At 61.1% G+C, this 13056-nt stretch overlaps 4 protein-coding genes across 4 annotated transcripts; 3 read left to right on the plus strand and 1 right to left on the minus strand.

Moving 5' to 3' along the window:
- Positions 1–175: 175 nt before the first annotated feature.
- TRAVEDRAFT_117325 (histidine biosynthesis trifunctional-protein) lies at positions 176–2881 on the minus strand (the record flags this gene model as incomplete). Its single annotated transcript, XM_008037553.1, has 3 exons — positions 176–407; positions 469–824; positions 893–2881. 3 exons carry the CDS (start codon positions 2879–2881, stop codon positions 176–178), a joined length of 2577 nt encoding a protein of 858 aa, XP_008035744.1.
- A 1037-nt stretch (positions 2882–3918) lies between these two features.
- On the plus strand, positions 3919–7891 carry TRAVEDRAFT_70213 (argonaute-like protein; the record flags this gene model as incomplete). The annotated part of the gene is made up of 17 exons (XM_008037554.1): positions 3919–4189; positions 4309–4472; positions 4531–4637; positions 4687–4750; positions 4807–5304; positions 5353–5508; positions 5563–5595; positions 5648–5755; positions 5811–5836; positions 5895–6028; positions 6094–6271; positions 6328–6423; positions 6471–6563; positions 6614–6894; positions 6953–7160; positions 7225–7373; positions 7433–7891. The coding sequence occupies 17 exons, from the start codon at positions 3919–3921 to the stop codon at positions 7606–7608; spliced, it is 2742 nt and encodes a 913-aa protein (XP_008035745.1). The 3' UTR covers positions 7609–7891.
- Positions 7892–9161: 1270 nt separating this feature from the next.
- On the plus strand, positions 9162–10263 carry TRAVEDRAFT_27412 (uncharacterized protein). Its single transcript, XM_008036666.1, has 4 exons — positions 9162–9323; positions 9398–9511; positions 9595–9690; positions 9744–10263. Exons 1-4 carry the CDS (start codon positions 9273–9275, stop codon positions 10089–10091), a joined length of 609 nt encoding a protein of 202 aa, XP_008034857.1. The 5' UTR covers positions 9162–9272; the 3' UTR covers positions 10092–10263.
- Positions 10264–10614: 351 nt separating this feature from the next.
- On the plus strand, positions 10615–12940 carry TRAVEDRAFT_115766 (mitochondrial carrier; the record flags this gene model as incomplete). The annotated part of the gene is made up of 11 exons (XM_008037555.1): positions 10615–11041; positions 11094–11183; positions 11234–11440; positions 11497–11721; positions 11769–12010; positions 12068–12173; positions 12223–12248; positions 12301–12405; positions 12460–12482; positions 12535–12823; positions 12884–12940. 11 exons carry the CDS (start codon positions 10615–10617, stop codon positions 12938–12940), a joined length of 1797 nt encoding a protein of 598 aa, XP_008035746.1.
- Positions 12941–13056: the final 116 nt, after the last annotated feature.

A 13056-nucleotide genomic window follows, 5' to 3' on the forward strand; every position in this document is an offset into this window, starting at 1 on the left:
CCGTAGATATCGGGTTGTAGCGAGGCGAGCGCGCGAGGTTATATCCATGTCCTCCTGAGAGGCCCCTAGAATTTATACTACTGGTCACGCTGCTATCATTGCACTGCTACTCTACATATTCATTTTACAAATTCTCTTCTGCGTGCTTTGAATCGCCTCCACCGCCCACCGTCTACTATGACTGGTTGAGCGCTTGTAGCCGGATGCGCACTGCGTTCGCGTGGGCACCGAGTCCTTCGCAGTCCGCAAGGGTCGCGACGATAGGTCCCAAGCCCTTCAGGCCCTCTGCAGTGACCTCTTGCGAGGTGATGTGTTTTTGGAAGGAGAGCGTGTTCACGCCGCTGAACTGGCGCGCGTAGCCATTCGTGGGCAGCGTGTGGTTCGTGCCCGACGCGTAGTCGCCGCAGCTGCGTAACACTTCGTGAGTACCACCACCCATGGAACCGCCGCAAGCGAACGACAACTCACCTCTCTGGCGAGAATGGCCCAACAAACACACTACCGGCATTCTCGACCGCCGCAACGGCGCCCGGCGCATCCTCGAGGTGCAGAATAAGGTGCTCCGGGGCATAGTCGTTGCTGAACGCAAGTGCCTCCGCAACAGTGTCCGTCTTCACGATGATGCTCTTCGCGACGGACTCGCGCATGATGTCGACGCGGGGCAGCGCGCGCGCCTGCGCGTCGACCTCCGCCTCGATCGCGGCGAGGCGGTCTGCGGCGAGCGCGACCGCGACGAGCACGACCTGCGAGTCGACGCCGTGCTCCGCCTGCGAGAGCAGGTCCGCCGCGACGAACGCGGGGTTGCACGTGTGGTCCGCGATCACCTGCAGCACGCACACACGTGAGCACCACTGCACGAAGCGAGACGCGTAGGACGGGAACGGGGACGCACCAGCACCTCGGACGGGCCCGCGGGCATGTCGATCGCGACGAGCGCGTCCGTGTCGTTCTGGACGAGCATCTTCGCGGCGGTGACCCACTGGTTGCCCGGGCCGAAGATCTTGTCGACCTTGGGCACGCTCGCGGTCCCGAACGCGAGCGCGGCGACGGCCTGTGCGCCGCCCGCCTTGAGGATCGCGCTCGCCCCGACGAGCTGTGCCGCGTACATCACCTCCGGGGACACGGAGCCGTCCGGGCGTGGGGGCGTCGCGAGCACTATCTCGCGGCAGCCCGCCACTTGCGCGGGGATGCCGAGCATGAGCGCAGTCGAGGGCAGGATGGCGGTGCCGCCGGGGACGTAGAGCCCGACGCGCGCGATGGGCCGCGCGAAGCGGGAGCACACGACGCCGGGCATCGTCTCGACGACGAGCGTGTCTTGGTCCGCCTGCGCCTGGTGGAACTTGCGGATGTTCGCGTACGCGGCGTCGATCGCGGCACGCACGTCATCTGCGATCTGCATCGTCTCGGGTGCGAACGGGGGGCGGATGACCGTCGCGTCGAGCTGCACGCGGTCGAACTTGGCGGTGAGCTCGAGCAACGCGGCGTCCCCGCGCGTGCGCACGTCGTCCACGATCGGCTTCACCTTCGCGATCATCTCGTCCGACTTCAGCACCGGCCTGCGCAGGAGCTGTGCACGTTCCGTGGGGGAGGCCGCTGCGAGATCGTACGTGCGCATGCGGATGGGTGCGTCTACATCGACCGTGGGCGCAGGCGCAGGTGCAGGTACCGGGGTAGGCTTCGGAGCTGCGCTGGTCTCTGCGGTAGCCTTCTGGGTCCATTGCGGTTTGGCATTGCCTGCGCGCCGGCTGATCCTCTTCGCCTTGGTGTCCAGAGAGCGCTCAATGTCGGCGATACTAACACCAGCCGCGACGCAGCGAGTCAACGCAAAATAGAAGAGATCGGCGGCCTCGAATGCGACTTCCTCCTTCGTTTCGGCGCGGCACAGCTCGTCCGCCTCCTCCATGATCTTGGAGCTGAGCAGCTCGGGGTCGCTGAACAGTCTCCGGGTATATGATCCTTCGGGGGCGGATTCGAGGCGAGACTGCAGCGTACGTTCAAGCGCAGAGAGCCCGCTGGTCTCGCCGAAGCAAGAAGGGCGATCGAGGTGGCAGAAGCCCGCGCCGTGCTGCACGACGCTGAACTCCAGCGCGTCCGAGTCGCAGTCAAGGCGGATTCGCGCGACGTCCTGAGTCGCCCCAGAAGTTTCGCCCTTGCGCCAGAGGCCGTGCTTGCGTGACTGATATACGCCCTTACCCGTGGCGATGCTTTCCCGGACTGATTCGATCGAGGAGTAGACAAGGCCGAGCGTACGCTCACCGTCGAGGTGGGAGGAGACGACGGTGGGGAAGAGACCGTCTGGGCGGTCGGAGGTGATGTTTGCGAGGAATGCGTCCGCGACATTGAGCTGCTTGGCGTCGGTCGGAGCAAGAGTCAGGAGGGAGGTCGGAATGACTAGGACCGTACCCGCACCCGCGAGCCCGCGAATGGTGGATCGTGAAGGGGGCTCGCTGAGGCTTACGGGAAGGACGTGCACGGATGAACCCGCGAAAAATCGCGAGACGGATCCGATGAAGTCCACATCGACAGAGGGGGTCTTGATGAGCACGCCAGACACTCCGCTACGGATTTTGTCGGAGACGGCGCTGACATTTGCAACATCGAGAAGCAGGAGGAGGCGCTCTGCAGGTGCGGTGCCTATGATGTCCTTGGCGAGGGTGAGGGGAAGGATGACCTTGTCTGCGCCCTGGTCAAGGATGGGGACGACCTCATCTGCGGCCAAAGATGAGTCACGGTCGACGAGGATGTACCGACTGGCATTTTGCGGGATGGAGGTTGAGTCTTTCAGAGAGTAGGGGACGATAAGAGGGCCGATGCGGGCGAGTGCTCCGAGGAGAGCATGGTCCCCGAGGTCGGCGTCGAAGAGTGGGAGGAAGGCGGACATGGCGAGGGGGAGCAAGAGGACCTTGGAGGCAGGCCGATGGACGAATTTGCGTGATCCCAGATCTTGCACAGCGGTCCGCCGATCTCTTTGCAGATCTTGCATCTCAGATCTCTCGCTCAGTCCCGCTCCCCTGGCCCCGCTCAAGCGCCCTCCGTACGGTGCACTGCTTCAAACTCGTCTACCCCGCGGCGAGGGCGTACACTGGGCGCATGCTACGCTAGGTTGCAGCAACCAAAATCCGGATACAGGCGAGGAGTGCGGTACATCGGATGTCATTTCGTGCGAAGATGCACGGACCCTGCGCAGGAACTCCCGTCGGAGGCCCAAGCTACGGGCACATGTTCGGAATCAAGGCGCTGATCCATGCACGCAATGCCCACTGGTCTTCTGGCACCTGCGTGGCGAGCATGCACATTGAACTCTGTGCAGGCGATAATCATACACTGTTATTGTTCTCCCCAGTTCTCCCGGGGCGGGGTCTGTGGGGGAAGCCTAAAGCCGCGATGTCGAAGGCGGGGAAAGCGGGGAAAACGTGCACTAGCAACGCGGCGACAACGGAGGAAGGTGCGGAAGTTACCGTAGCAAAGGAAATTGAGAGGACGAGATGAGGACCATCCAGCGCGTGAGAAAGGCTGGTTGCCTCGAGGATGCAGGGCGGCCTAAGGGTCCGCTCGCCAAGTTCTCTGTCGAACGGGACCAAGCGGGCTGAAGGGGCGAAAGAGAGCGATGGAAGTGGCCGATGGTTGTGGGCGCAAAGGCCAAGCGGGCCCCAGCTTAGCGGGGATTGGATCTGGCGGGCACAAGCGCGGGCGACGCGACAATTAAGATTGGGAACGCGTCGCGTCAACAACGCACAACAAAGCGCTTTCTGGCAGCAGCACGCGCGCCTCCTCGCCAATGCGTCAATCGATCCTGCAGCACACGCCCGTCACTTAAATACCCCTCTCCCCCTCCCCCTCCTCATCCGCACACTCCTCTCCCCCACACATAGCACTCTCAATCTCTCCCACAACCAACAAACTAAACTTCTTCACAACATGCCTCCTCGTGCTAACCCTACTGGAAGTGCTCGCGGTACCGGACCCACTCGCGGTGGAAGGGGTGGCGCTCGCGGTGGACGCGGCGTAGGCCCAGTTATCACCCCTGCTCGCGCTCCCGCTGGCAGGCCTGGTCTTCCGGATGCCTCTGCTCACATTACGACGGTCGGCGTCAAACGAACTGCTTTCGGAAGCAGCGGACGGGCCATCCAGGTCTCCACCAACCACTTCGAGGTCAAGATCCCTGAGGGGAGCATCTACCACTACGATGGTGCGTTTTTATCAAGCGCTCACTGCTACTAACGTACTCAGGGAGCTCTTTCGTCTTTCAGTTGGTGAGTATCATTATTTCTTGGTGCCCTCCCGAACGGTGGCTGAACTTCCTTTCAGTCATCTCTCCGTCTGAGAAGACACTTCCCGCGCGCCTGAACATGGAAATCATCGAAAAGATGCAGACGGCAATCTCTCCGCAGACATTCACCCCTCGCGCGGTGTACGACGGCAGGAAGAACATGTTTGCAGCTCGCCAGCTTCCCTTCGGTGCCTCCGGAGAGGTATGCTTTAACAATATCTCCTATGATTACTGGCTCATCTCTCCGCACTTGCCCTTAGTTCGACGTTACCCTCGGTGACCCGCCTTCCCCTGGCGACGCCGCCCCAGCGCGTCCCCCGAAGGTGTACAAGGTCAAGCTCACTCATGTGGCAACTATCAATCCTGAGTAAGTTTTGCGTTAGGGTGATTGAGCACAGGTCCTAACACTAGTGTAGGGTTCTCGCACGTTTCTTGCAGGGCAAACAGTCCCACGACAACACGGTTTTGACCGCTATCACGGTATGTTTTCCGTGGCCCCTCGTTGTACCGCTCCGCTCATATTCGCGGCTTCTCAGGCGCTCAACGTCGTCATCCGCATGGAGCCCTCGCTGAAATACCCTTTCAACGTCCGCTCCTTCTTCACTGATCGCGAGAAGAAGGACATTGGAAGCGGTATCGTTCTCTGGCGGGGCTACTTCCAGTCTGTGCGGCCCGCCATCGGCCGGATGCTCATCAACGTAGATATCAGCACCGGAGCTATGTACAAGCCCGGCCCTCTCCTCAACGTGGCGATGGAGTTCATGGGCATGCCGCATCCCTCGCATCTCGACCCTCGGAATCTGCGCGACAGGATCAGGCTCCAACGCTTCCTCTCTGGAGTACGGATCGTCGTCGAGATCCCCGGGCAGCGCCAGACTGGTCGACGCCCTCCTCGTGTCGTCAAGAGGATCTCCGCAAACAGTGCCGACGAGATGACGTTCGTGAACAGGGAAGGACAGACGTTGAGCGTTGCGGACTACTTTAAACGCGCTCACAACTACCAGCTCCGCTTCCCGAAGCTCCCCTGCATCGAGGTATGACACTGTCCATGCGTTGTTTACTCGTGCTCATAATCTTGCTAGGTGGGGTCCGGCGCTCTCATCCCAATGGAGGTTTGCCACATCTTTGAGGGCCAAATCATGCGCAAGCAGGTGCCCCCCGAGAAGACGAAAGACGTGCTGGACTTTGCGACCAAGAAGCCTCACGACCGCCTCGCCAGCATCAAGGCCGGACTTGGGGTAACGCATCCTATTCACATCGTATCCACGTCAGTCCTAACCCGTGTTTGACAGGTCTTGGCGTACGGGCAGTCGGAATATGTTAGGGTAAGCTATCGACCTCCTAAGATGCGCCTACGGCAACTCATATATATTGCAGCAATTCGGCCTCGTAATGGCGCCCAACGCGGCCCCCCTTTCGCTCCAGGCGCGTGTTCTGGAGGCTCCCGTCCTGCAGTACGGCCCGGGGAGCAGGCAGCCGACCATTGTAAGTCCCACCCCGCTTTTCACGGGTATCTCAGCGCTGAACACCGCGATCGCAGAGGCCGCGCGATGGCCAATGGAACATGTGAGTGCCTCGCGATTTAAACACAGTGAACTGCGCCTGACCTCTTTCGTACTGCCAGGGTCGACAAGAAGTTCTGGAAGCCCAGCTCGATCAAGCGCTGGTGTATCGTCGTGTTCGAGCGCAAGGAGCGCTTCAGGCAGGACGTCGCCGAGCAGATGGTTAAGGGCCTTCTAGAGTCTTTTGAAAAAGCCGGTAAGATCTCTATGTCAACCTGTTGAAGTGTATCATTCTGATGCAGACTGCCACCCCTACCACAGGCGTTGAGGTGAAGGAGCGAGAGCCAGTCATTCACTACGGACTCGCGTCGAGGCCTCCTGCGCAGACCCTCCGGGAGGCTGGAAACATGTGTTACCAGAAGAATGGCGGCGGCGGCCCGGACCTCATCGTCGCAGTCCTTCCGGAAGCCTCCGCGGACTTGTACATGCGCATCAAGCAGTAAGTCGGCTCTCTTGCCTTGTGGGGAGTGAGCAGAGGTTGACTGCGGATCACAGCTTCGGCGACATCACCCAGGGTGTGGCGACGCAGTGCCTGAGGAGCAACAAGTGCACGTACGCGAAGGCGCAGTACTATGCCAACGTCTGCTTGAAGTGAGCCCTTCCTTCGCACTATGCGGCAGAGGACTTACCCTTTACAGGATCAACGTCAAGCTGGGCGGCATCAACACCGTCCCCGACGCGCGCTCCGTCCCCGTCCTCACCGATCCGCACAACCCGACCATCGTCATGGGGTGAGTGCCCCACGCTTGCTCGCCCATATATGGTATTAACGTGGTCACAGCGCCGATGTCATCCACCCCGCCCCCGGTGCGGATGGCCGCCCGTCCTTCACGTCGCTCGTTGGCAACGTCGACTCCGACACCGCCAAGTACATCGCCGACTGCCGCGTGCAGACCTCTCGCCAGGAGATGATCGACGACCTGCAGGAGATGGCCCACGGCATCATCAAGATGCACACAGGCTACCGCAACACAATTGAGAAGAAGGCCGGCAGCGTGCGCCGTATCATCTTCTTCCGCGACGGTGTCTCCGAAGGCCAGTTCAAACATGTGCTGGAATACGGTGCGTTGGGCTGAGACCCCATCCGTGCTGGCGCCCTTGGCTGACCATCGTCCCTCAGAGCTGCCGCAGCTGCGCGCCGCGTGCGTGCAGGCGAACGTGCAGGCGAAGATCACCGTCGTCGTGGTCGGCAAGCGCCACCACGTCCGGTTCTTCCCGCAGAACTCGACCGACGCGGACAGGAGCGGGAACTGCCCCGCGGGCACCGTTGTCGACCGGGACATCGTGCACCCGACCGAGTTCGACTTCTACTTGCAGTCGCACAGTGGATAAGTACCTTCCCTCACGCTCTCGTGCCCACCCTTGGCTGACACGGTCTTTTTGGGTATCCACGCTGCTGGGGACGTCGCGCCCCGCGCACTACAGCGTCCTGTACGACGAGAACGGCTTCACGCCGGACAGCTTGCAGGCGCTCTCGTTCGCGCTCTGCCACGTCTACGCCCGCTCGACGCGCTCGGTCTCGATCCCCGCGCCCGTGTACTGTGAGTGTCGTTTGCGTCCCGATGTGTGCGGCCGGTTGCTCACCCACCTTGCGACGCAGACGCGGACATCGTGTGCGCCCGCGCGAAGAACCACTACGACCCCGACGGCCACATGGACTTCGAGGGCTCTGGCGGCAGCCTCAGCGAGGACCAGAAGGCCAAGGAGCTCGAGGTATTCAAGGCGGGCTTCAAGACGCTGCACGCTGGCATGCGCAGGGTCATGTACTTCTCTTAGGCGCAGCGCCGTCGACGTCGTAGGGGCAGGTACCGGCCTCGGATGCGGATCACGGAAGGACTGTTTCATGGACACGGTAATCGTCGGAATGCTGTCATCCCGTCTGTAGTATCCCCTCGCACTCCTCGCACTTTCGCACTTGCTTTTGTATCCTCCGCCCCACGCTCACCGTTGTTTGTTCTCACCACGCTACCAAGTCTCTCGTTCCCAACATCACCATCCCATCCCACTCCTTGTATGTGAAATGTACCCTTAGGATCTATGTCTCTCTTCTATGCTGTACAATGAATATGTCTATCCGGATCACATACGATCAGGGCTGCCTGAGCTGCGTGCGGTAGCGGACCCGGTCTCTGTGCAACCGCACTGCGGGTGGTTGCGCTAGTGTGGGATCGATCATGGCTATGGAAAGGAGATACACAGCTGCAGGGGTCGATGCAGCTGATATGAACGTTCGCTGGGTTTTTGTGCTTCTTGCGTTGCTCTTCATCCCGATGTCCACTCGGAGCTGCGCGACGCGTTGGCGCCCGTGACCCTGGCCAAACGCGGACACGTGCGGTTGCGGCTTGGATATGGACCGCCATGTCCCAGTCGCGCACCCCTGTCCGCCGTCCTTCTCCAGGGACCACGGCGTCTTGCTGCAGAGCCGGCGCCGAACTAGCAGGCTCTTGTCCTCAAACGACAGCACTGCGCGAAAAAAAGAGCAGGGCACGACGCCCCGCGGATGCAGGAGGCTTACCCAACGCCCGCGTGCAGGCAAGCGTGCAGCCAGACGAGGTGTGTCCCGCTGCTGCTCGTGTTTGCCATGACGCACCTAGACAGGCCCGCACCGCCAGCCCCCAGGGCCCCCCTTAGTAGGTCCACCAGCAGCATCACACCGTGGCCTCCGTGCGGCAGCTCCGGGCGCCAGACGCGTACCAAGGCAGGGCACGGTGGCCCGCCGCGTGGTCGCGAAAATAATGGGCTGCCCATGCACAATTCAGCCCCGGCGGCGCCAAGCGGGGCCTGTCGCCCTCTGCACGGCCCTTCCCCACCCGGGGCGGATCTGTGCACCCCGGTCTATCCGGATAAGAACGCGGAGGGGCGCCCGCCAGCCAGGGAGGGCGAGCCATTCCGGACGTCACACCACCACTGTTGGTGGAGGACCCTTCGCTTGGAGCCCGCGCGAAGCTTGGACGGTAGTCCGTCTGGGTTAAATAGCCGGGGTCGAGTCGCTCCACCGCCAGCTGCCTCTGGCACCTCGCTCTTGCTGCTGCCTCCGCCTGCTGCCTCGATACCCCCCAACACCCTCGATACCCTTCAACTTCACTTCGACTTCACTGCCGCTGAACTCTCCTCACTGCCACAAACATGCCTAACCGACGCAATATGGGCTGGCGGAAACCCGTTCCGAGGCTTACCCCGGAGCCGTCGATCAACTCGCCCCGCCCGTCGCGGTCGGGTCTGCGACGCCTCTCGATGACCATCATCAACAAGGACATGCCGCCGGTCAGTCGCGCCTGCCTCGCGTCGCGCACCACCCGATGACGCCACCACTGACTGCGCCCCCTCAGCTCCCTGTAGACTGGCGAGAGTCGATCGACACCGCGCTCAAGCGCGAGAAACGGCACGCGATGTATTTCTCGCCGCCCTCACCGCCCCCGTCGCTACCGTCGAAGGACAGCATGGAGTCCCTCTCGCACACGCTGGTCGATGAGCAGCGGGACGCCACACCGGTAGGCCTGTCCCTGCGGATCTGCAGTCGCGTACGCGAGCTCACTCCTGGCGCATGCCGCGCCCCCGCCTGCAGCCGTATGGCAACGGGCCACCGCACGACGACGGCCAGCCGATGATCCAGTGCGTGCAGCGTACACAGGCGTCGCCAGTGCTGCCCCGCCGGCCCAGCCAGAAATCGTTGCCACAGGTGCGTGGGATTGTTCATTTGCGGGCGATCGGATTCATATCGTCTCATATCTCACTCGCATGCGCTGTGCGCTGTGCTTGCAGATCTACAGGCCTCCTACACCGCCACTCCCGGCTGAGTACCCTAAGCTTCGCCCTGCTGCACACGCAGGTACGAGTGCGGAGAGTGTCGCATATACGGTACGTGGATCTGCGCATGCAGTCTTCGTGGTCTTGACGAGATATGTGCACAGCTTCACAGTGGGCTCATGTCCGCAGACTCGCGGCTAAAAGCTGCTCCGAGCCAACATATGTGTGCTGAAAAGGCCCGGCGTGCAGCAAGGCATACCGACACCCAGGAGGCTCGCCGGCGTTGTGGACCTGCTGCATCCGGCCATGAAATACCGGAGAAGCCGCTGCGGCCTGCTGGCGGGCCTCCCTGCTCTTACCGGGCCAGCGCGATGTCCGCGTCGACGGCTGGCAACAGGTCGTCTTCGGGGCGCTCGTACTGTCCGGGCGACGTGTGCTTCAGCGTGTGGTATGTCCTGAAGGGGTGGGGAGTTCATGTCCGGGCAAAAATAGGCCATGCGGGGAGGTACTGACTGCCGCGGACTCTGGCTATGAGATCTTGAGACACGAAACCGCCCTCGATGGGCGACTACCACATACTATCATTATACTTTGCGACTCGTTGCTTATGGACGCTATGCCGTGACATTACGCATATATGTAGCCTAGGTGTATTTTGTATAGTGCGCGCCCTCCACATGTTTTCTTGGATAGCTGCCCAGGATGGGATATGATGCATAGCCAATCAGCGGGCAGGGGTGCGTCAAGCGCTGCAATCACGGCACACTCCACTCCTCTCTTTGCACTGCTCTCCGCGGCCAGCACGCCTCACCGCACACAACGTCCCCGCATTCTGCTAGACCTCTGCTATCTGCTATGTGTTAGCCGTACCGACCGATATCCACCCTGCACGATCCCGCAGCCTCGCATACATCCACGCCCAACTGCTTTCCCGATCTCGCTGCTTCCTCTGCACTCTCTCCACGCGCCGCGTAACACATCTGCAGACCCAGCCGCAACTCCCAACATACACCCACACAACCACCCTGGAGCCTCATGGGAGGCACCGATGAACCCGCGAGACCCTCCGCGCGGCAGATCTACGAGGAGGTGCTGTCCGGCGCGCGCCCGCGCCCGTTCATCCCGCGCCTGCGCTCCGACCCGCCCCCATTCCAGCCCATCCCGCACAGTCTCCGCGAGTTCCGCGCGCTCGAGGGGGATGCCCGCCAGCAGCGGCTGCGCGCGCTGTGGCGACGGCTGCCGAAGCGCAACGAGGGCAATAACGGCGCCGACGACGCGGAGGCCGTCGCCCGGGCGTACCCGGTGAAGTCCGACGGGGACCTCACGGCGGAGAGCGCGAAGCAGCTGGGCGAGATGTACGAGGACGAGCTGCTGGGCCGCTGTGGGGTGCCCACGCGCGGGCCGTTTGCACGACGGGTTTCGTGGGCGGAGTTCGAGCAGTATGCGGACGCGAAGGAGGCTGGTACGTCGTGTGTGGTGTATTTGTGAGGGGGCGGGGCGCTGAGCGTAGACAGAGCTGTGGCATATATTCCATGACGAGCTTGACCTCGATGGCAATGGGCACCTCGACGTGACAGAGCTGGAGCTCGCACTCGAGAAAGCAGGTACGAAGCCCGTGTTTGATACGGAGCGTGGCTTATTCATGGTATCATAGGCATCAAGCTTTCCGGTTCCACCCTCACTGAGTTCATGACCTTGGTCACGGCCTCGCCGCACTCGCATGCAGTCAGCTTCAGAGAGTTCCGGGACTTCCTCCTGCTCTTGCCACGAAAAGCATCAACGGAGGAGATCTTCCGGTACTACGAAGTGCGCAAATACCTTGGCGACGACGGGCGCGGCGCTGCACGCGTGAACATGGAAGGTACTGTGATCGGCCACTACGGCGATGAAAATATTCTGACCGCTATCCTGCCGCAGGGGATGTGAGCCTCAGCGCCGAAGACTTATCATTAGACCAGCCACGTGTTTTGCCTATACCCAAAGACGTTCCGCCCGTTCCTGTAGACCATAGGTCACCATATGGTGACGAAGATGACGACGACGAGTACGATGAGGAGTATGAGGAAGAGGAGCCTCATCATACCTGGCTTGGAGGATCGACCGCCGCAAGATTCCTATTGGCGGGTGGCGTCGCTGGAGCCGGTAGGACTATTTCTTATGGTAATCATTCACGTACTGACCTCCACCAGTGTCGCGAACATGTACTGCGCCATTTGACCGGTTAAAGATCTTCCTCATTACACGACCACCAGAACTCGGCGGAACGGTACTCACACCTCAAGCACCGGTTCGCGGATTCAAAGCGATAGCGGGCGCGGTCGCTAGAATATATGCGGAAGGAGGCGTCTTGGCCTTCTGGACGGGAAACGGTCTCTCCGTCGCGAAGATCCTGCCCGAGTCCGCCATCAAGTTTTTTGCATACGAATCATCGGTTAGTTTTCCCCTCTAAATCTCGCCTCGACCTCGTTATAACTTGTACTGCTCTCAGAAACGTTTCTTCGCCAAATACTGGGACAAGGTAGAGGACCCACGAGACATCAGCGGCATCAGCCGTTTCTTGTCTGGCGGCATGGGTGGCATCAGTAGCCAGTTCAGTGAGTGACTACCCTGCTTTACACCCTACATGTGCTTACTTCGTTGCAGCCATCTATCCTATAGAGACCCTGAAGGTTTGGGCGTGCGTTTACCGAGTTGACGTGCGGTGCTGATCAGACCATGCAGACGCAAATGATGGCCAGTGCGGACGGTCAGCGACGGTCACTACGCGAAGCGGCGAGTCGCATATGGCAAATGGGCCGCGTGCGCGCATTCTACCGCGGACTTACCGTAAGCGTGCGGCAATTCACGTAAAGAAAACGCACTGACTCCCGCGACGTGCAGATAGGTCTCATTGGCGTGTTCCCGTAAGACCTAGCCCCCTCTAAGTGCACGGAATGCTTACCCGATTCCGCACAGATACTCCGCGATCGACATGAGCACCTTTGAGGCGCTGAAGCTCGCGTACCTCCGATCAACACACAAAGAGGAGCCGGGTATGCTCGCGCTGCTTGCGTTTGGCAGCGTGTCAGGGAGCGTCGGCGCGACGAGCGTATACCCCCTGAACCTTGTCCGGACGCGCCTGCAGGCGTCTGGGTCGTCCGGGCACCCAGAGCGGTACACCGGTATCCTCGATGTGGTACAGAAGACGTACGCGCGAGACGGCTGGCGCGGCTTCTACCGGGGCCTATTACCTACACTGGCGAAGGTGAGTGATCGCGTCCACCGTGCGTATCAGACACATTGACATCGGTCCGTGCGACGCCAGGTCGTGCCTGCCGTGTCGATATCGTATGTGGTGTATGAGTCGAGCAAGCGAAAGTAAGCACCCCAAATCTCCTGCCCTTCACATCGGGGCGTATCTGATGCTGTCTATCTTGCAGGTTGGGCGTGTAGCTGCTTTTCATTCTTGCTTTCGTGCCACCCGGACAACCCATGCAT

The sequence above is a fragment of the Trametes versicolor genome (genome assembly GCF_000271585.1).
Source record: "Trametes versicolor FP-101664 SS1 unplaced genomic scaffold TRAVEscaffold_3, whole genome shotgun sequence".
Classification (NCBI taxonomy): Eukaryota; Fungi; Basidiomycota; class Agaricomycetes; order Polyporales; family Polyporaceae; genus Trametes; species Trametes versicolor.

What these genes read in the sequence shown, in the direction of transcription:
- TRAVEDRAFT_27412 (XM_008036666.1), top strand. Translation starts at nt 9,273, where the DNA reads ATGGAGTCCCTCTCGCACACGCTGGTCGATGAGCAGCGGGACGCCACA. An exon ending in AGCAGCGGGACGCCACACCG is followed by an intron (nt 9,324 to 9,397) that starts GTAGGCCTGTCC and finishes CCCCGCCTGCAG; the next exon opens with CCGTATGGCAACGGGCCACC. An exon ending in CGGAGAGTGTCGCATATACG is followed by an intron (nt 9,691 to 9,743) that starts GTACGTGGATCT and finishes ATATGTGCACAG; the next exon opens with CTTCACAGTGGGCTCATGTC.